This window comes from Phodopus roborovskii, unplaced genomic scaffold (assembly GCF_943737965.1).
Source record: "Phodopus roborovskii unplaced genomic scaffold, PHOROB, whole genome shotgun sequence".
Classification (NCBI taxonomy): Eukaryota; Metazoa; Chordata; class Mammalia; order Rodentia; family Cricetidae; genus Phodopus; species Phodopus roborovskii.
The window spans coordinates 4729625-4750424 of NW_026125554.1; the positions used below are offsets into that span (position 1 = coordinate 4729625).

General features: G+C 45.8%; 1 protein-coding gene across 4 annotated transcripts in view; it reads left to right on the forward strand.

The window, feature by feature from the left end:
* Positions 1–115: 115 nt before the first annotated feature.
* The window catches only part of Chaf1a (chromatin assembly factor 1 subunit A), a 29800-nt gene continuing 9115 nt past the window's right edge, over positions 116–20800 (forward strand). For 2 of the 4 annotated variants that reach the window (XM_051177568.1, XM_051177567.1), the window contains exons 1-5: positions 2952–3046; positions 6547–6597; positions 8763–9556; positions 17996–18052; positions 19420–19622. In XM_051177568.1, coding sequence (XP_051033525.1) covers positions 3007–3046; positions 6547–6597; positions 8763–9556; positions 17996–18052; positions 19420–19622 — 1145 coding nt within the window. In that variant the 5' untranslated portion in view covers positions 2952–3006. Of the gene's footprint in view, positions 262–2951; positions 3047–6546; positions 6598–8762; positions 9557–17995; positions 18053–19419; positions 19623–20800 lie in introns of those variants that run through there. The other 2 variants (XM_051177566.1, XM_051177565.1) reach the window with 2 other exon arrangements.

The window sequence follows — 20800 nt, forward strand, 5'->3', positions numbered from 1 at the left end:
GAGACACCTCGGCCCGCTAGCGCGCACGCGCGTCCGGGATGTTACATAGCAATCACACACTTCCGGTGCCGCCCCCACCTCGCCTCACCCCCTCCCAACGGCATCCGCGCGCGCGCGCTCCGCCTCTCTGCGCGTGCGCTCCCCCTGTAGGCCGGAGAGCGCATTGCAGCGGGAAGGTAGACGAAAACCCGCCCACACCAACGAGATGAGGGGGAGCCTGGGGAGGCCAGAGGGGCTGCAGCTCCCTCTACAGCCGAGGAGGTGGGTATAAAGTCAAAGTCAGCGTCAATTAATTTGCGTGTGCGTGAGAAAGGGGGAGCGGCGTGAGTGCCATGGAGCGCGTTTCACGGTTAGAGGACCGCTGCGATAGTCGGATCTCGCCTTCCGCCATCTAAGTCGCCGGCCTCGCACTCATGCATCTAAGCTTAACTGTAAGCTCTTTACCCACAGCCGTCTCACTGGGCCCCTAAGGAAAGATTCCTGACAGTTTATGGCTATCCTGGGCCGCTGGAACAAACACTAAATAAAATAGAGAATAAAATGAAAACAAGACAAAGTAAAGTAAAATGAAACTTCTTGGGGGTTAGAGGGACGGATGCCTTGCTATCCTGGCGGAGAGCGGGAGTTTGGTTCGCCCGCATCCACATGAAGCTGCTCACAGCTGCCTGTAACTCCAGCTCCAGATCCGCCCTCTCGTGGCCTCCGGTCAACTGCGCTCAAGTCTGCAGGATCACATGTATATCCATAACTTAAAAAACGATTATAAAATCATGTTTTAAAGAAAAAATTAAAATAACATAAAATCTCAACCTAGAGTGTCTCCAGTTTAGAAGGTGCCTTCATTAATCTTCCCGTAGCTGTGATTAAATGAAATGCTCTGGCAACACAACAACAAACTCAAAAGAAAATAAAAATGCTTGGTCAAAAGCAGCTGAAACAAGGAAGGTGTACTGTGGTTGTAATGTCACTTCCTTGATGAAACCTCCCCAGACTGACACACATATCTTAACCCCTTATATCAATTGTGTGACAGATTTCAAAAAAGTATATAGAATATGCCAGGGTGGCAGTGCACACCTTTAATCCCAGTACTTGAGAAGCAGGGCAGATGGAGCTTTGAGTTCAAGGCCAGCCTGGTTTCATAACCAATTACACACCAATCTAGCATGACTTGGAGATTAATAATAAAATGGGGGTGATGAGTAAACAGATCCTAAAACAGGAACAGGAAAATGTTTAGGGTAAAGAATCTTTAAAATCTGGTGTTGAAATTGCTGACAAATGATTCCATGAAGCCAAGGATTTCTGGAAGTTTCCAAATGACACAACAGAATGTGCAGTAGATGAAAAGAACATGTATATGTCATCCTTATTGTGCACGGTTAAAGGAGCCTTTATTGATTTTGGGGTTTTTGTCTGTTTGTTTTGAGACAGGGTTCCATATAGTACAAGCTAGTCTTGAATTCCTGATCCTCTTGCCTCATTTCCCTGGTGCTGCAATGACAGGTCTATGACACCATCTCTGGTTTCAAAAACAGGTGTGTGTGTGTGTGTGTGTGTGTGTGTGTGTGTGTGTGTGTGTAACTGTAGACTGCAGCCAGATTTCTAGCATGCCAACAACCACAGATGGTTGTTCTTTATGTGTTTTGAGATGGAGTCTCATGGAGCCCAGGCTGGACTCAACTTTAGCTTACCTTGGCCTCTAATTCCTGCCTTTACCTCCCAAGTGCAGGGTTGACAGGTGTACAATTGTAGGATTGGCTCCACAAGAACTGCACAATGCAATCTGATTATACTTTTGCAGCAAGTCAAAGGTTTGATGAGATCCTTGATACTAGAGCTATCCTTAACTTCACTGAGTTTATGGCCAAAAAGCAATTCATACAATTAATTTATTAAGAACCCACTTACTAGCCACAACTTCAAGAAAAGAACCGTTGTGGACACTGAGCTGTTTGCAGGTGAAGAAGGGAAAGGTTTCTTCCTCCACTTAACAGATCAAACGTTTTGGAAACTGGTTGGTGAGTACCAGGCCAGCAAGGCTGCATTGTGAGATCCTGTTTCCAAAAAGAAAGGAAGGAAGGAAGGAAGGAAGGAAGGAAGGAAGGAAGGAAGAAAAGGAAGGAAGAATGAAAGAAGTTTTAAAAAGGTAATTAATAATTCTTTGATACATTGTATCGCTGGCTATGCAGACCGGCCTGGATGTCCTCCAACTCAGAGATCAGCCTGCCTCTGCCTCCCAAGTACTAGGATTAAAAGTTCCCACGACCAGACTCAATAATTTTTTTTTCAGTTAATATATCTTCAAAGTAATTCACACTAAGAAAGTAATTAACGATTTTTTAAAAGTAATTTGTAATTTTACAACAGAAAATTCTACTTAAAAAATAAAGCAAAATGGTAATTTTTTTAAAAAAGCAGCTCATCGTTTCAGAAGAGTAACTCAATTTTTTAAAAAGTAGTTTATAGTTAAAAAGGGAAGTAATTATGAATTAACAATAAAAGGAAGTAATCCCCAATTTTAATTGCTGTAGCTACTTTCAACCAATCAACTAATTAGGATAAATTCACTTCAGATTCCTCCTCTAATCAGTAATTTCAAGTTGTTACTGGCGCCGATCGTGACGTAACCGCCCCACCACCCACGACTGTTAGCCAATAAAAGGGAAGATTCTTAGAATGACATTTCTTCAGGCCAGTAGAAACGTGTCTCTCCTCAGCCACTCAAGAACCGCCGGAAAGGAGCCCTCCTCCTCCCACCTCCCGCGGGATTTTTTTGGGCATATAAGCCGCAGTTCTCGCGAGGACGTGCCGAGTGCCCCTCTTTTCCTGAGGCCGGGCTGTCACGTGATGTGCTCCCGTCCAATCGGCGTATGGGCCGCGGTGGTTGCCGCGGTTCCCGCCAAATACGAGCGCGGCGGCTGCGGCGGCAGTAGTAGCGGTACCGGCGGAAGGCGGAGGACACAGCGCGGCTGCTTGAGTGAAGTCTGAGCCGCCCCCGCCGCGATGCTAGAGGAGCCGGACGCCGCGACGCCGCGAGCCGCAGGTGGGTGAAGCTGCGGCCTGAAAGACCGGCTCCGCGCCCGGTGGCTGCGGGCTGAGATGTGGAGACGCGAGGGCTCCCAGGGACGGGGAAGACTCAGCTTTGCAGGCTCCCGAAGGTTCTATGTCGCCAAATAACTAGGACCTGATAGCAGATGGGGAAACAGGCCCCTGTCGTCTTTGATGGGTCCTGAATGCATCTGTGTCCTCTTGTAACAGGTGGGGAAACTGAGGCCAGGAGGGGTAGCGTCGGTTGTGCAAATTATTAAATGCATTTCTGAATTCTCGAATGAGTCACACCGTTGCAGTGGGTGGAGAAACTAAAGCCTGTGGTCACTTGAGCTCTGGACACCAGAGTACCCCGCAGCTGTCCCGGTCAGGGCAAGTCCAGGATGGTGGCGACTTTGGCTGGCAAGCATGACCAGGAAGCTCGCTTTTGTGAGTGTGGTATAGCCCTAGGGGGTACATGTTAGGAGTCTTTGTAGCATGCGGCAGGCTTCCCTAAATGTAGGATGCCTAGTCCCCCCTGCTTAACTCTGAATTGTACTCCCAGCAGTTGGCACGGAATTCCACCCTGTGTTGATTGAATGACTCAGAGACTGGAAGGGATGGGGGACCATCCTGATGGACTAAGAGTTCACCAATTGAGCACCACTTGGGGCACTTAGGATGGTTCCTTCTGGGTATATTTTACAGTCTGAAAGCTTGGACGTGAGTGGATAGGCAGTTTCAGGGATGGAAAGCAGTGCCTTCCATCTCCATTCACTTTTGGGATAATTCTGGCCCTCTGCTATGGTTCTGACCACCAAAGATATGCCACCCTCTTCCCCAAATACACACACAACCGGTATCCCAGGAAAACTGGATCTGTTGCCTTGACTGGCTTGAGATTTTATGAAGATGTAACTAATATTCATAAAACTGCCTGGACTATCATGGAGCATTGTTTCTGTTCAAGCAAGGCAGAACTTTTAAAATCAACACTATTGGTAATAAGGACAAGTTGGGTGTGGTAGTTTGTACCTGCAGTTCCAGCATCCTAGAAGCTGAGCCAGGAGGATGATGAGTTTCAGGTTGGTCTGGCCTCTCACCACCTGAATTCTATCTTAGGTAGAAGGAGAGAATCAATCCCACAAGCCTCCCCCACAACAAATTAAAATGTAATAAAAAATTTAAAGAAAGGATGTTTTCAGGAAAAAAAAAACAAATTTTTTGGCAGTAGAAAATAGGGCAATGTTACCTTTCTTCCATTCAAACAGGAAAAAAGGAGCATGAGTGTTTTGGGTAGGGGTCCCATGCTCTCTAAGCTGGGATGAGTGGGCTGTCTCCACTCTGGAGAGCTGAGGTTGTCCAGAGTAGAGTTTGAATTTGTGTAGCACTAGTAAAATGTATGGGAATGCTCCCCAAATTACTGAAAGATTTGTTGTCCACTTAAACATTGCCTAACAGGTGTGAGTTTCTACACCTGAGCCATCTGTTTAAAGGCATTTACTCAAAGACAGGTTCTAAGCCAGGCATGGTGGTGCATGCCTTTGGGAGGTGGAGGCAGGTCGATCTCTGTGAGTTCTAGGCCAGCCTGGTGTACATATCAAGTTCCAGGACAGTCAGGGCTATCTGTATAGATAGCCACTGTCTCAAAACAAAACAAAAACCAGGTTCTATTTATGGTCCTACATGCACGGATTTTGATGTGCTTACATACTTCCTGAGGTTTTTATTTTAGTGGGAAATAGTCTCTGTTGGGGTCTTTTTTTTTTTTTTAAACAGGGTACCATGTAGCTCAGATTGGCCTCTGGCTCCAAGCATCACCTTGCCTGGTTTCTGTAGGGCTGTGGATGACACCCAGAGCTTCCTGCATGTTAGGCCAGTATGCTGCCCATTGAGCCTAACCCAGGCTCCTTATTGTGCCTGACATAACTGCACCTTCGGCCACAAAGTTGTTCATATTATATGTTCATCTGTTTAAGACTATCATGCTTTTGCTTAGAAAAAATAGTTTTTAAGTTGGTTTACTTAAAGACTTATTTGATATTATGCATCTTTGTAGGTCTCTGTCCATATGAGATAGGTACCCATGGAGGCCAGAGAGGGCATCGGATCCCCTGGAGCTGGACTTGTAGTTGTGAGCTATTGGATCTGAAGATGGGACCAGAGCAACAAGAGTTTTAATTGCTGGGCCCCGTCTAGCCCCACATTCACTGTGTGTGTGGAGGTCAAAGGACACGAGGGAGTGAGTTCTCTCCTTCCCCTGTATGGACCCTGGGGATTGAGCTCAGGTTGTCAGGCTTGGAAAGTGCCCCATCCACTGAACTATCTCACTAGCTCTCACATGTTTTTTGAGATAGTATTGGGCAGTTTAACAATAAATAGAATTCTATGTAGTTCAGAGTGGCTTTGAAGTTGAGGCAGTGCTCCTACCTCTGCCTCCTTAGTCCTCCTTAGTCCTGGAATGGTGAGCATCACCCCATGACTGGCTCTTCCTGTGTGTTCTCTCATGCCCTTTCTTTTTGCTCACTATCAGTTTCCAGTATATTCAAGCACAGAGGAGGGAAGTCTGGGTACAGCATGGATCAATCAGGTCCCTTCCTGCTGGCATCCAGGAGGGGACATAATACAACAGTTTCTGAGCAAGGCCCACAGAGAAACTCAAAGCAGGGTACTGAGTCTAGGGTAGAATTGCTCAGTGTTGACATTTTGAGCCAAATAATTCTTTGTTGTGGGGTGGCCTATTCATTGCAGGCTGTTTAAGGGGAGTATCTGTGTATCAGCTATTGATGAGCAATATCCCCAGCCATGAAAACTGAAAACTGTCTCTATGGGCTGATGATAGGGCTCAAGGGTCAGAGTATTTGCTGCCAAGCCTGACCATTGGGTAATTGTCACTACGACCCTCATATGGATTGAGAGAACTGACCCCTGCAAGTTGTACTCAGACAAACCATGTGGCAAATGTAATAACTGTCAGGGAAGAGAGATGCTCAATAGTTATGGAGAACCAGAGTTCAGATTGGGTTCCAGCACCCACATCCGGTACCTCACAACTGCCTGTAACTCCAGATCTGGGGTACCTGATACCTCTGGCCTCTGTAAACACCCATGTACACAGACACACATGCATACTCATAAATAAGATAAATGGCAGCTGGATATGGTGTTGTAGCCTTCATTACTAACATTTGATAGGGGCCATACACAACTACATACTGAGACCCTGTATTAAAAAACAAACTATTAAATACATACATAATTTAAGTCTGTAAAAGTAGGCAGTGGTACTTTGTGCTTGGGACTCTAGCACTTGGGAGGCAGAGTCAGGAGGCTTGCCACGAGTTTTTGAGCTCAGCCTATGCTACATAGTGAGATCCTGTCTCAAGAGAAGAGACAGCTCAAATGAAACAGGCAGGACCATGGCACACTCATTGGGGCCTGCTTGTGTGTGGCTGCTGTGGAGTTTAGCTGGCCAGTGATCCTCACCTTTAATAACTTCTCTTCTTTTATTCACAGCTATGGATTGCAAAGACAGACCCGGGTTCCCAGTGAAGAGGTTAATACAAGGTAACTTGGGGCTGGGAAAGCCTAAACCTGGTTCCTAACTTTTCTCCATTGTCTTCTGTAGGGTCCTCAGTGGCCTGTTAATGGGGCTGAGGAGAGGGTAGCAGTTGCTCCCTCCAGTTTAGTTGGTCACTAACATGTTGGAATTGTCAGGTGTTTCTTATTTCTTTGTCTTGGTGCTGGGACCCAGCCCAAGGCCTCACATGACAGCCAAGACCTGTATTGCCAAGCTGCGCCCACCCCAGACTTTTCTTTGGGATATGTGTATATATGGTGAGCCTATGTATATATGGGGCTCACTGTGAGTTTAGAGTTAAATTATGGTTTGTGGATACTGTATGCACATGAGCTGAGGGCAGTTGTGTTGTTTTCATTTGTTTTATTTTTTTGAGTGATTATTAATGTGTGCATATTTTAAGAGAAAGTTCATTGCATGTTTACTTATTATGAGACAGGGTCTCACTTTGTAGCCCAGGCTGGTCTAGAACTCAAAGAGAGCCACTTCTCTCTGTATCCTGTGTGCCACCATTCCTAGCTTCCAGTTTTATTATTTATTTATTTATTTATTTAATTTGTGTCTCTGAATGCTTGCTTTGGTATTTAATTTTTTAATTTGTATTTTTGGTTTGTTTGTTTTGTTTTGTTTTTTTGAGACAGGGTTTCTCTGTGTAACAGCCCCAGTTGTTCTGGAAATAGCTCTGTAGTCCAGGCTGGCCTCAAACTGTGTCACAGAGATCTGCCTGCCTCTGCCTCCTGAGTGCTGGGATTATCTTTAATTAGGTGTGTATCTGTGGGTGGTTATGTGCACCACTTGCTTGCAGAGGCCATGGGGAGACAGATTCCCTGGAAAGCCACCTCATGTGCTGGGGACCCAACTTTACAAGAACAGAAAATGCTCTCAACCCTTGAGCCACCTCTCAAGTTGCTGGATTTTGGCTTTTGAGATGGGGTCTCACTCTTTAGTCCAGTTTATCTACTGGCTACAGACTGGACTTTCACAACTTCCTGCCTCAGCTAGAATCACAGGAGCATACCTTTGTAAGAGACATCCTTTTCGAGGTTTTGGGATTGGTGTTGTGTGCACTGCAGAGGGCTTGGAAGGCAGAGCTGCACCCCAGGGCAAGGTTTCCAACTCACCATTTGATTTGTATACAAATAAATCACATAGTGATTTATCTGTTGGTGTATACACATGTGCTGGGTGTGTGTTCAGAGGTATGCATATAGTGACCAGAAGACTGCTTGTGCAAGTCTTTTTTCCTCCTTCCCATATGGTCTTTGTATCAGGCTTGGCAGCAAGTGCTTTTATTCATTGAACTATCTCGCTGACCCTTTGGTGGTCTCTGTTTTGGGTAAGTGTGCCTTATATGCTGTATCTGTTGGCTTTTTTCCTAGTAGGTCAGTAGATGCCCCTAAGTCCTACTGGAGCAGGACTGCTATCTTATGTGGAGAGCACTGCTGGGCAGTACATGAATGTTTCTTATTCCCCTGCAGTCACAAACTATTCCCTTGACTCCAGTGGCAATGGGATTGTGTCAAGAATCAAGGCTTCCATATAAGAGCCCAACTGTCTATCTGGTTGGCCCCTAGCAGTTCCCTCCTCCCTCAGGACTCTACGGCTAGGCTGGCCTGGGTGCGATGTGTTCGGGGTGGGAGGAATCAGCAGAGCCTGAAACCTCAGGGCAGCAGTGTTTCATGAACTGACTAAATGTAAGGAAAAGGTTGGTTGGTTTTTTGACTTATGGATAATTAACCAATGGTACTTGGCATTTTAGGTGCATGGAATGGGGAGTGAGTCCTGGGGTCGGGTGAAGGTGCCTGCTGCCAAGCATCACTGCTTGAGTTTGATCCCCAGCCTCCAGCAGCGCCCACACACACCTTTTTAAATTTTCTGGGTATGGGTATTGTGTCAACATATGTTGGTGCATTGTGTACATGTCTAGGTGTCAGGTCCCCTGAAGAGGTGGTTGTGGGAATTGATCTCAGATCTTCTGTAAGAGCAGTCAGGATTCTTCATAGCTTAGCTATCTCTCCAGCTCCATTGTTAGGCTTCAAATTTTCACTGCAAAGCCCCTAGTGGACTATTAATGCCCAGGCACTCAGGTTTTGAGCTTGGGTTGATGGTCTTCCTCTGTTGTCACTGAAAATGTTGCTTCTCTTCATTTCAGCCCGCCTGCCCTTCAAACGCCTGAATCTTGACCCCAAGGAGAAAGCCAAGGACACATCACCAAAAGTGTCTGTGGAAGATAAAGTTCCGGATCTACAATTGTCCTTGGACACTTTGGAAAACCGTTGTCACACAGGTTCTCATGTAGGCTTGAGTCCGAAGCTGGTCAGTGGCCGGGGTCCCATTGATAGCTTCTTGAGGGCTACAATAAAGCCAGTGCCGAGTGTGGTCATCATCGACCTGACCGAGAACTCCAGTGACATTCCAGACAACCCTGAGGGCTCCAGTGAACCAAGTCCTGATGCCCCAGTAGAAGGAGCCACCAAGCAGCAGGGGCCCTCCACCGTGGAGCAGTGTCTCCCAGAGACCTCTTCCAACATTCCTTGCCACTTGAAGAAGGAGCCTGGGAGCCTAGGAGGCCCAGAGAGGACGGATGACTGTCAGGCTAGCTCCTTACAGAGCTGTCCTAAGTTGACTGTGGATTATAGGACCTTCCCCATAAAGGAGCCATCAGGCTGGAGCAAGGCAGGAGATCTCCTTTTTGTAGAGAAAGTGCCTGTGGTGGTGCTTGAGGACATCCTGGCCACTAAACCTCTCCACACTTCTCTTCCCACCATGTGCCTGGACCGGAGTGCCACTTCAGAGAGTGAAGTGCTGGAGTCCTGCCCCGAAGATGACTCCACACTGAGCCTTTCCTCCTCCAGCTCCTCTTCTCCAACCAGCTCTCCAGAGGGACCGTCTGTACCCCCAGCACAGCTCAGTGGGACCAGCCCCCACTCCACACCCATCTGCAAAGTGAGTAACCACTCCCCATAATCCCAGGGTACTTACTGATGGCCTCACACTGGATAAAGCACTAACCCCTGCATGCTTGGAGCCTAAGGCTCCATCCTAGGCACCTCAGAAACCTGTTATCTCAGTGCTGGGGCAATAGAGATAATATCTAGAGATCAGGGTCAGCCTCAGCTACATAGTGAATTTGAGGCCAGCCTAGGATATATGAGTACATGATACCCTGTCTCAAGCTAATCATAAAACCATTATATGGCCGGCTATGGTGGCACATGCCTTTTATCCCAGCACTTTGGAGTCAGAGGCAAGGAGATCTCTTGAGTTTGAAGCCAGCTGGTTTACATAGTAAGTTCCAGGGCTTCATAGTAAGACCCTGTCTGGAAAAACAGAGAGGGAGAGGGAGGAGGTTCACAGAATAAAAATTATTTGGATTGGTGTCAAAACCTGAATGTCACATTATAAACATTCCAAAGCTGACAAGTGCTCCTGAGCATTTTGGGACAAGGGGTGCTGAAGCATGCTGTGGTCAGGCTCACTTTCATCTTTGTCTTCAAAGCTGAGCTTTCCAACACCTGCCACCACCTTTATTCATTCTGGTGCTGGAGATGGGCCTTGACCCAACAGGCTAGTGCTCTCCACTTAGGCATACCCCAATCCTCAGGACAGAATTTAAAGACGCAATGGTCCGTCTGTCCAGGGGTGCCCAGATGCAGCCCAGATGGAGCACCAGAACCTGGCAGAGAGCTCACATCCCTCTCCACTGATGAGGTATCAACAAGGCCTGGAAGAGTAACTCAAGATCCAGGCCACTTGCCCCCCACACAGAAACCTAGGGGGCCTCACACATGCTTAACAAGCACATTACGCTGATCCATATACCCTGCCATCTTTTCTTAAGTCTTTGTGTATGGTCCAGGCTGACTTTGAATGTAAGATCTTCATGCCTCAGCCTCCCAAACATTGTGATTACATATAACAGGATTTTTGTTTCTGGTGGTGTTGGGTGGGTGGGTGGGTGTGGTTTTTCGAGACAGGGTTTCTCTGTGTAGCCCTGCAGTCCTGGAATTTACTTTCTTTTTGTTGTTTGTTTTATGTTTCTCTCCATTTAATCTGATGTTGGCTTTTGAGTTACTGTATATTGCCTTTATTATGTTTAGGTATATTCCTTGTATCCTTGATCTCTCCAAGATATCTATCATGAATGGGTGTTGGATTTTGTCAAGGGATTTTTTTTTCAGCATCTAGTGAGATGATCATGTGGGGGTTTTCTTTTAGTTTGTTTATGTGGTTGAACCATCCCTGCATCTCTGGAATGAATCCTGCTTGACCATGATGGACGATTTTTCTGATGTGTTTTTAGATTCGGTTTGCCAGTATTTTATTGAGTGTTTTTGTGTGTGCATGAAGGGAAATTGATTTGTAATTCTCTTAGTTGTGTCTTTGTGTGGTTTGGGTAACGGTTGACTCGTTAAAAAGAATTTGGCAATGTTCCTTCTATTGTGTGGAATAATCTGAGGAGTATTGGTATTAGCTCTTTGAACATCTGGTAGGATTCTGTGCTGAAACCAACTGGGCCTGGGCTTTTATTGGTTGGGAGACTATTGATAACTGTTTCTGTTTTCTTAGGGATTATAGGTGTATTTAAGTTGTTTATCTGTTCTTGATCTAATTTTGGTATGTGGTAGCTATCTAGAAAATTATTCATCTCCTTAAAAGTTTTTCAGTTTTATGGAGTACAAGTTTTTGAAGTGTGACCTGATGATTCTCTGGATTTCCTCAGTGTCTATTGTTATGTCTCCCTTTTCATTTCTGATTTTGTTAATTTGGATATTCGCTCTATCTTTTGGTTAGTTTGGATAAGGGTTGTCTTGTTGAATTTCTCAAGAACCAAATCTTTTGTCTCATTGATTGTTTGCATTTATCTTTGTTTCTACTTCATTGATTTCAGCCCTCAATTTGATTATTTTTTGGCATCTACTCCTGGGTGAGTTTGCTTCTTATTGTTCTAGGGCTTTCAGTTCTGTTAATTCACTAGTATGGAATTTTTCCAGCTTCTTTATGTAGGTATTTAGTGCTATGAGTTTTCCTTTCAGCACTGCTTTCATTGTGTCTCATAAGTTTGGGTATGTTGTATGGTTATTTTCATTAAATTTTAGGAAGTCTTTTATTTCTTTATTTCTTCCTTAACCCAGTGTGGGTTCAGTTGATCATTGTTCAATTTCCATGTGTTTGTGGGCTTTCTGAAATTAATGTTGCTGTTGAATTCTAACTTTAAGCTGTGGTGATCAGATAGGATACAGGGGGTTGTTCCTTTTTTTTTGTTTTTTGTTTTTTGTTTTTTGTATCTGTTGAAGTTTGCTTTGTTACTGAGTATGTGATCTGTTTTTGAGAAGGTTCCATGAGTTGCTGAGAAAAACATATTCTTTTGTGTTTGGGTGGAATACTCTACAGATATCTGAGTCATAACCTCTGTTGGTTCCCTTATTTCTCTGTTAAGCTTCTGTTTAGCAGACCTGTCCAGTGGTGGCAGTGGGGTGTTGAGGTCTCCCACTATTAGTATGTGTTGCTTGATTTATGGTTTAAGTTTTAATAATGTTTCTTTTACAAATGCAGGAACCCTTGTGTTTGGGGCATAGATGTTCAGAATTGAGATTTCCTCTTGAAGGATTTTTTTCTGTGAATATGAAATGCCCTTGTTTATCTTTTTTGATTGATTTTAGTTCAAAGTCATTTTGTTAGATATTAGTATAGCTACAACAATTTGTTTCTTAGGTTCATTTGATTGGAAAACTTTTTCCCAACCCTTTACTCTGAGGTACTGTCTGTGAGTTTCAGATGTGTTTGTTGTATGCAGCAGAAGGATGGATTCTGTTTTCGTATCCAATCTATTAGCCTGTGTCTTTTTATAAGTGAATTGAGACCATTTATATAGATGGATATTAATGATCGGTGATCACTAGTTCCTGCTATTTTTGTTTTTGTTGTTGGTGATGACATTGTGTGCAATTTCTTTTGGGATTTGCTCCTGTAAGCTCATCTATTTCCTGTGTTCTTGTGGACATAGGTGATTTCCTTGGGTTGGTGTTTTCCTTCTAGTACTTTCTGTAGGGCTGGGTTTGTGGATAGGTATTGTTTAAGTTTGGTTTTATCATGGAATATCTTGTTTTCTCCATTCATGGTTATTGAAAGTTTTGCTAGGGAAAGTAGTCTGGGCTGGCATCCGTGGTCCCTTAGTGTCTGTATCACTTCTGACCAGGACCTTCTGGCTTTCATTGTTTCCATTGAGAAGTCAGGTGTAATTCGGATAGTTCTGCTTTTATGTGTTACCTGACCTTTCTCCTTTGCAGCTCTTAATTTTCTTTCTTTATTCTGTATGTTTATTGTTTTGATTATTATGTGGCAAAGGGACTTTTGTGTGTGTGTGGTCCAGTCTATTTGGTGTTCTGTAAGCCTCTTGTACTTTCATAGGCACATCCTTCTTTAAGATGAGAAAGTTTTTTTCTATGATTTTGTTGAATTGTGCCTTTGAGTTGGACTTCTTGGCTTTCTTCTATCCCTATTATTCTTAGGCTCATGGTTTCCCAGATTTTCTGCTTGTTTTGTGTTAAGGATTTCTTGGATTTAAAATTTTCTTTGACCAGTGAATCTTATTTCCTCTACCATATCTTCAACACCTGAAATTCTCTCTTTCGTCTCTTGTATTCTGTTGTTTATGCTTACATTTGTGGTTCCTGATCATTTACCCAAATTTTCCATTTCCAGAATTTCCTTGGTTTGTGTTTTCTTTATTGACTCTTTCAGATTTCAAGTCTTGAATGGTTTCCTTCGCTTCTTTGATTGCTTTTTATTGGTTTTCTTTAAGGGGTTTATTGATTTCTTCCAATTTTTTGTTTCTTTTCCTCCACTTCTTTAAGGGAATATTTCATTTCCTCTTTAAGGCCCCCAATCATCCTCATAAAGTTATTTTTTTAGGTTGTTTTCCTCTGCTTCATCTGTGTTGGGATGTTCAGCTCTTGCTGTTGTAGCGCCACTTGTTTCTAGTGGTGCCTTACCGCTCTTTATTATTGTTGAGTGTGTTGTTACCTTGTTTATGCATCTCTTCCTCTAACTGGTATGGGGGAGCTTGTGCTTGGGGGGGGTGTCTCTGTTTCTACAATTGGTATTGTTGGGGGCTCTAGCTCCCTTGAGATTTTCCATGTCCCCATGTTCTGTGTTAGCCTGTCTATTAGTATTGTCATTGTTCAGGTCCTGTTTATGCAGCTGTTTCTAAGAGACAAGTCACAGCCAGATTTTCTGGTCCTCTCACTCTTGGTGTCTTCCTGCCTACTCTCCCGCCATGTTCCTGAGCCATAGATACAGGAGCTACACTGTAGATTATTCCAGGCTGGGCTCCCCATGATCTGATGTCTGTGTTGAGTCCAATTGTGTTTGCTGTAAGAATCAGTGTCTTTGAGGAGAGGTGGCTATGCTTACCCAGGAAAGAATGCCTGCACACAGAGGAACTTGGTATCTAGGGATCTGGGAGTAGGCCTGTGGGGTTCCAGGTGAGTTGCCTGTTCTTGTTTTCAAATCTACTGAGTCCTCTTAGTACTCCTGTACATGCACAATGGGGGCTATCTACTGGGCTTGAGTAGCCTCTTGAACCACATCCCATAGAAGGCTGACCATCCCTTCTCCCAGCAGGCACTCTTCCTTAGTAGCTCCTCAGCTAAGGCAGATTCATAACTGCTCCTCATCTGTGCTGAGATTTTGTGGGTCTTGATCTGTATGGGTTTTATGCAGATAGTCATATCTGCTATGAGTCCATATGTTCAATAATGTTTCACTGCAGGTGTCCCCAGATGTGACTCTTACATCCTTTCTGACCCCCCTTCCCTAAGATCCTTGAGCCTTAATGAAAGGCGGTGACATAATCATCCCATGAAGGGCAGAGTACATCGGTCTCTCTTGCATAGAGGTTGTGGGGCTGTCTGACAGTATCTCAAGAAAGAAGCTCTGGAGTGAGAGCTGACCTATCTGGGTGTAAAGATAGTGCAGCATGCCAAAGAGACGATTCATGCCTGGAGACCACTTGCTTACTCCTTCAGAGGACACCAGGCATTTACACGGTAAGAGACATACATGAAGACAGGTCGTTAAAAGAACCTAAAGGGAGTTTATTACTATAGCTAATCAGGGCAACTCCATTTAAACCCTGTGCATTTGTGAACTAGGATGCTTCAGTAGTAGTGAGTTTTCTGTATCATGTTGTCAAAGGCCTCTAGTGTTATTTACCCCACCCCATTTGATCCTCCTCTTGGTCCTTATCTCCTCCCTACAGATGCTTCTTCCTTCATAACCTTACTGCTTTCCTGCCTTCTGTGACTGTTCCAGTGTAGGTCCACCCCGCTAAGGATTTGGGGATGGCATCCACAGATGGGAGACTCTGGTGGCATTTGTCTTTCTGGGTCTGGGTCCTGTAAATTTCATAATTTCATTTTTCTTGTGTTAATGAATTGCATTTTCACAATCCATTCAGTAGTTAGTGAACAGCTAAGGTGATTCTATTTCCTTCTGGTATCCTAACCCAAGGTGCAGCTGGATCACAGCAGAGCTGAATGGCAAATGTTAGAGGCCCCGGGTGGGTGGGAACACCTCAGCCACCTGCTACAGCCTCTACCATCCTTCTCAAGAAGCTGCTAATCTTTTTCCATATAACACTTTTTAATTTTATTTTTAAATGTATGTGTGTGTGCACATACATGCACATAGCTTTTAGAGGTCAGAGCAGTACTGGGGAGTCAGCTTGATCAAATTCTGATGTTAGGCTCGCTTACAAGTACTTTGACCTGCTGAGCTGTCTCCTTGGCCCTGTTTTGTTGTTTATGATGTTTTGAGACTGAGTCTCTTTGTATAACCCCATCCTTCCTTGAACTCAGAGATCTTCCTGCCTCTTTGGCCTAGTGCTGGGATTTCTACTTAACCCTGACAGGACATGATTAGACCATCTGGCATCTTTTGGATCAGGGAAGGGTCTTAGCATAGTTTGTCCACTACCAGAGATCAGGTTTATGTGCAGTGAGACCTGTCATTCAGCCTAGTGTCTGGCAACACAGGGTGTTATTCCATTCAGGATGGCTGATACAGCCATGTTTGTGAGTCTTTGCTTTTATGCCATGTGAGCCCTGGCTGCCAGAATGTTTTTGGTCCTGCACCCCTGCAAGTTCCCTGTGCTTATGTTGCTTGCATTCAGCAAAGCCAGTTCAAAACAGCTCCTAAGCTAGGTATGTGCTTTTCCTCCTAGCTCCCTTAGGAGGCTGAAGCAGGAGGATTGAAAGTTCAAGTCCAGGCCTGGGCAACATGGGGAGACCTTGGCTCAAAACGTCAAGGGCAGGGAAAATTCCAGGAGAAAACTTGAATCTATTGTGAACTTGTCCAAACTACTTTCCTTGTCATTCTGCCCAGGACAGGAAGTGCTACACATGATGTGTGTCTGCAGGACAGCAAGCCAGGTGCTATGTAGATGCTGCTGAGCTTTGTGGGCAGGCAAGTGGGGTTACTCTGGTGCTGAGCTGCTGAGGCAGAAGGATCTTTGAATCCAGGACTCAAGCCTAGCATGGGAAGTACAGATGATCTTACCTCACACAAACGCTTCTGGGCTTACCCAGGAGAAGCCTCTGTAGAGGCCTGCCCATCCCCAGCGCCACAGAAACCTGCCTGACAGTGCTTGTCTGCCAACACTAAACATCTAAAAAAATCCAGGCTGGAGAGATGCTCAGTGGTTAACAGACCATGTTCAGTGCCTTGGGATAGGCAGGGGACACCAGAGACACCTGTCCAAGACAAGGCACTGAACATACAGGAACTGCACCCTCCACAGAGGTCTCTTAAGAGGATCTCTCTGTAGCCCTGGCTTACCTCATCTGAAAAGCCCTTGTTGAGACTGCTTGGCGCTGTGATTGTGTGGTCACCACACACTCAATGGAGACTAAAATTAGTCCAAGCCATCTATGGATCTACCAACAGAGGCCCTGCCTGGCCTTCCTATGTTCCTGCAGCTAGTGTTGTATTCCACTGCCTCTGCCTTGGTCTTCTTAGCTAACACTCAGCTGAGACTGAGTTCTATCCACCATTGAGCCTCTCTTCAAGTCTAAAAGGAACCTGCAGAGTGATTTCCACTCTGCATTTTTGTGTACAACATAGACCCCCTACATGTGTAAGGCCAGCACTGTAACATGAGCCAGGCACCCAGCCTCCTGGTTTGTAGTTAATCTCTTAGTAACTCATCCTGATCCTGCAGAAGAGCAAAGACTGCAGGCCATGGGCCCAGCCCAAAGTGACCCACCACATTCTAAAAAAGCACCGGCCAGACAAGGGACTTATAGTAATGGTATGCCTGGCAGGTTCAGGTCCAGGTCCAGGGTTCAACTCCAGCACCACAGAGAACTTGGGCTCATTTGTACCAGGAAGGGCTTCATTTGGACCTTGCAGGATCACAGAGCAGCTCTTGTGAACACAGTGGTATGGGTTTGGAAGGAGCTGGCTTGCAGCTCAGCTCTGTCCACTGTCAGCATTGTTATCTGCCTCCAACTTACCTGAGTAAAGGCCTTTGCACTCTCACCCTATTTGTAACCTTTGAAACTGTTGCTGGAAAAGACTTTTGCAACAATGTTTTGTTTGTTTCTGCTTTGTCTCAATAGGGGGAGGGAAGCATTCCACCCCTGAGCCATGCCCCCAGCCCCTTGTTGAAGAATTCTAGGTAGGGGCTCCACCCTTAGTATACCCCCAGCTCCTCGCTGGGAAATTCTAGGCAGAGACTCTCCCCCTGACCACACTCTCAGCCCCTCACTGGGTGATTCTACCTAGGAACCATATCATCCTTGACAAACAACTTTTGTGGGTTGGTTCCTTTGTGTGAGTGAAGGACAGAAGACAACCTTCATTATTGGTCTGTAGGCATTGTCCACCATTTGGGAGGTGGGTGGGTGGAGTAGGGCACAGGGTCTCACTTTGTCTCTTTGGTCAGCCTGGGTCTTGCCATATATACCAGGCTGCTTGCCTACCTCTGTCTCCCCTGTGCTGGAACTAAAGACATGGCCACCATACTGAGTTTCTTGACACCTTTTTATTGTGATTATGTCCACCACTTGGGCCTGGGCCAGCTAACAGAGTTAAACTGCCAGCCAGGGAGCCCCAGCGATCCTCCTGTCTTCTAGTCCCTGGTGCTAGGATTAAGTGTCCATTACTACACCTGGCTCTTTCTGTGTTGGGACTTAAGTCCTTGTGCTTCAAGCTAAAGTCAACTGCTAAATCACCTGACTCTCTCCTGGAGCTTATAGACCGCATCCAGGATATCCCTTGTAGTCTCTAGGCCCTACTGCGGAGGGGTGGGATTGAGTCCCTTGGGAATGTAGATGGAATCCCTCAGGAATGTGACCTAAGCTCTTGTGTCTTTCTTTTCAGGTTAACAAGAAACTCGTCAAAGGCTCCACGGAGAAGGGCAGGAGCAAACTACACAGAGTAAGGTCCTCCCAGTTCTCCAAGCCATGTGCCTTTGGACTGTACTGTTTGTGCTGCCACTGTACTAACGATGGTGGACTGGGTGTCCTGAGTACGCAGGCCCTGCCTGGGTCTCTGCTAGCACACTTCCGGTAGTGGGGAACTCCCTTCAAGGGGGCATTCAGTTCAAGTCCAGCCAGGGTTGAAGGGTTGCATAGTGAGTCAAAATAATAATAATTAAAAAAAAAAAAAAGCCTAGGGGGAGGGGGTGGCATACATCTTTAATCCCAGCACTCAGGGAGGCAGAGATAGGCAGATCTCCGTGACTTCAAGCCAGCCTGGTCTACAGAGCCACTTCCAGGACAGCCAGAACTACACAAAGAAACCCTGTCTGGGAAGAAAAAAAAAAAAAAAATAAAAGGCAAATAACAAAATAACCTTTATCATGGTTTCACTCTCCTTGGAAGGGTGTGAGTTAGGTTTACATGGAAGTGGCCCCAAACAATGCAGATGTGATGGCTGCTTATGGCTTTTTAGTCTCCAGGTCACCGTGTGGAAAAGTTTAGGCCCTGTTATACCTGCTGAGCTACACAGCCTTTTTGCAGTTAGGAAGGGGTATGGTGTCAGTTGGTGTTCCTTAAGGCATTTGGTATTGGAGGGTTGGTATGAGAAAGGCAGGCTGTTTGCATGTTGAACATGCTGGTCCTCTGAGGTGCACCCCAGTTCTATCTGTCATATGTGTTTGCTTAGAGGCTCACTGTAGCCCAGGCTGGCCCTGGTCTGCCAGTGACAGATAGCATGCTTGCACTGCCAGGTACAATTTAGCCTGTGTGAGCAGCACACATGAAGGTGCCGCAGCCAGATGAGTCTCCAGGGCTTCTGTATCCTTAGTAACAACTGGGAACAGACAGTGCAGTCAGGCCTACCCAGTCCAGACTGCCTCTTTTGGCCAGAAAGTAGCACTTTTGAGGGCTGTGTTTCAAGCACACGGTTGCAAAACATGCTGGAATCCCCAGTACAAAGAAACAACCCAACATAGGCCTGCTACAGCAGCTGCCCGACACCCACAGGCTTCAGTACAGGAAGGCTTGACGTTCTTTTCAAGCTGAACACGGCTCAGACTCCAGCTTGGAGAGACCTGTTGGGCTAGAGAGCTCAGTCCCAAAACAATCTCTGCTGGGCACTGGGGTCCAGTCTCTCATTTCAAAAGAAAAAAAAAAAGTCATGCTTGATTGTATGTAGGGATCTGAGTCAGCCTAGGCTACATGGAGCACTGTTGCCTGGCAGCCACCACCACCCAGACACTTGTGTCTTCGGTGCTGAGCTCTGTGTGCTTGGAAGTTCTTGCCATGGTCAACTGTGGTGCACCTTTGCCACTGTCTCCACAGGACAGGGAACAGCAGAGGGAGGAGAAGGAGAAGCTGAGGGAAGAAACACGGCGAGCCAAGGAGGAGGCTCGGAGAAGGAAGGAGGAGGAGAAGGAGCTGAAGGAGAAGGAGCGGAGGGAAAAGCGGGAGAAGGAGGAAAAGGAGAAGGCAGAAAAGCAGCGGCTCAAGGAGGAACGGCGCAAGGAGCGACAGGAGGCTCTGGAGTGAGTGGGCGGACCTCCTGAGGCTCTCCTTAGCAGTCTTTTCTGTCTCTTACCTGAGCCTGACTGGACAGGGGGGCAGTTGGCTTCTGGCCTGTGTTCTTTCTAGAGGGCTGCAGGCTTTATTTGATGGTGGCTCCTGGGCTACTGGGGGTTTTGGTTTGAGATGCTCTGGTCTCATCAGGATTTCTTCAGTTTCCTAACTGGGCTGTTGCCTCAGTGGATGACCACTGTGTCCTGTGAAGTTTTGACACTGAAAGGAGTTCACGGCAGCTCTTACGTTATGAGGCAGTCCTATCGTGATAACTTCGTTTTGTTTTGTTTTTGAGGCAGGGTTTTTCTGTGTAGCCCTGGCTGTCTTGGAACTCACTCTTTCGTTCAGGCCTGCCTCTGCCTCCTGAGTGCTAGGGTTGAAGATATGCACCTCCATGCCTGGCCACAAAAAACATTCTTTGCGCCTTGCAAGTAGGTGGTTGAGACTAATAAATGGCAATTGGTTTTTGAGTGAGTTGTGTTGCTGAAGATGATCTTGGAGTTTTGATTCTCTTGCTTCCACATAGTGCTGGGATGATCAGCAGACACCACCACATCTGGCTTATTATGTGTTGAGGATAGAACTCAAGACCTCATGCTGACAAGCTGTCAAGAACTTTATACTGATAAGTGAATGTGGTGTTGCCTTTAATCTGCACTTGTGTTGGGATTCTGTGAGTTGCAGGTCACCTTTGTCTATATAATGAGACCCATCAAAATAATATTTTTTTAAAATATTGATTGATTAATTTTATTGTGTGCAGTGTTCTGCCTGCATGAACACCTGCATGCCAGAAGAGGGTACCAGATTTCATTATGGATGGTTGTGAGCCACCATGTGGTTGCTGGGAATTGAACTTGGGACCTCTGAAAGAGGTTAATGCTCTTAACCTCTGAGTCATCTGTCCAGCCCCTCAAAATAATAATTTTATATGGAGATACCTATAATGTCAACACTCAGGCTGGGGTAGGGGGATTGTTGTTGCCAACCTGGAGTTGCCTAGCAAGAATGTCTCAGAAGCAAAGAAAAGAATTTTGTGATGTTGTGCATTTTGCTTTATTAGTCCCAGGGCCACAGCCTGTCACAGCACAGCAGGAAGAAGGGGTTGGGGAGGATGGCTTCTGGGCTCACACAGCTTATGTCTCCT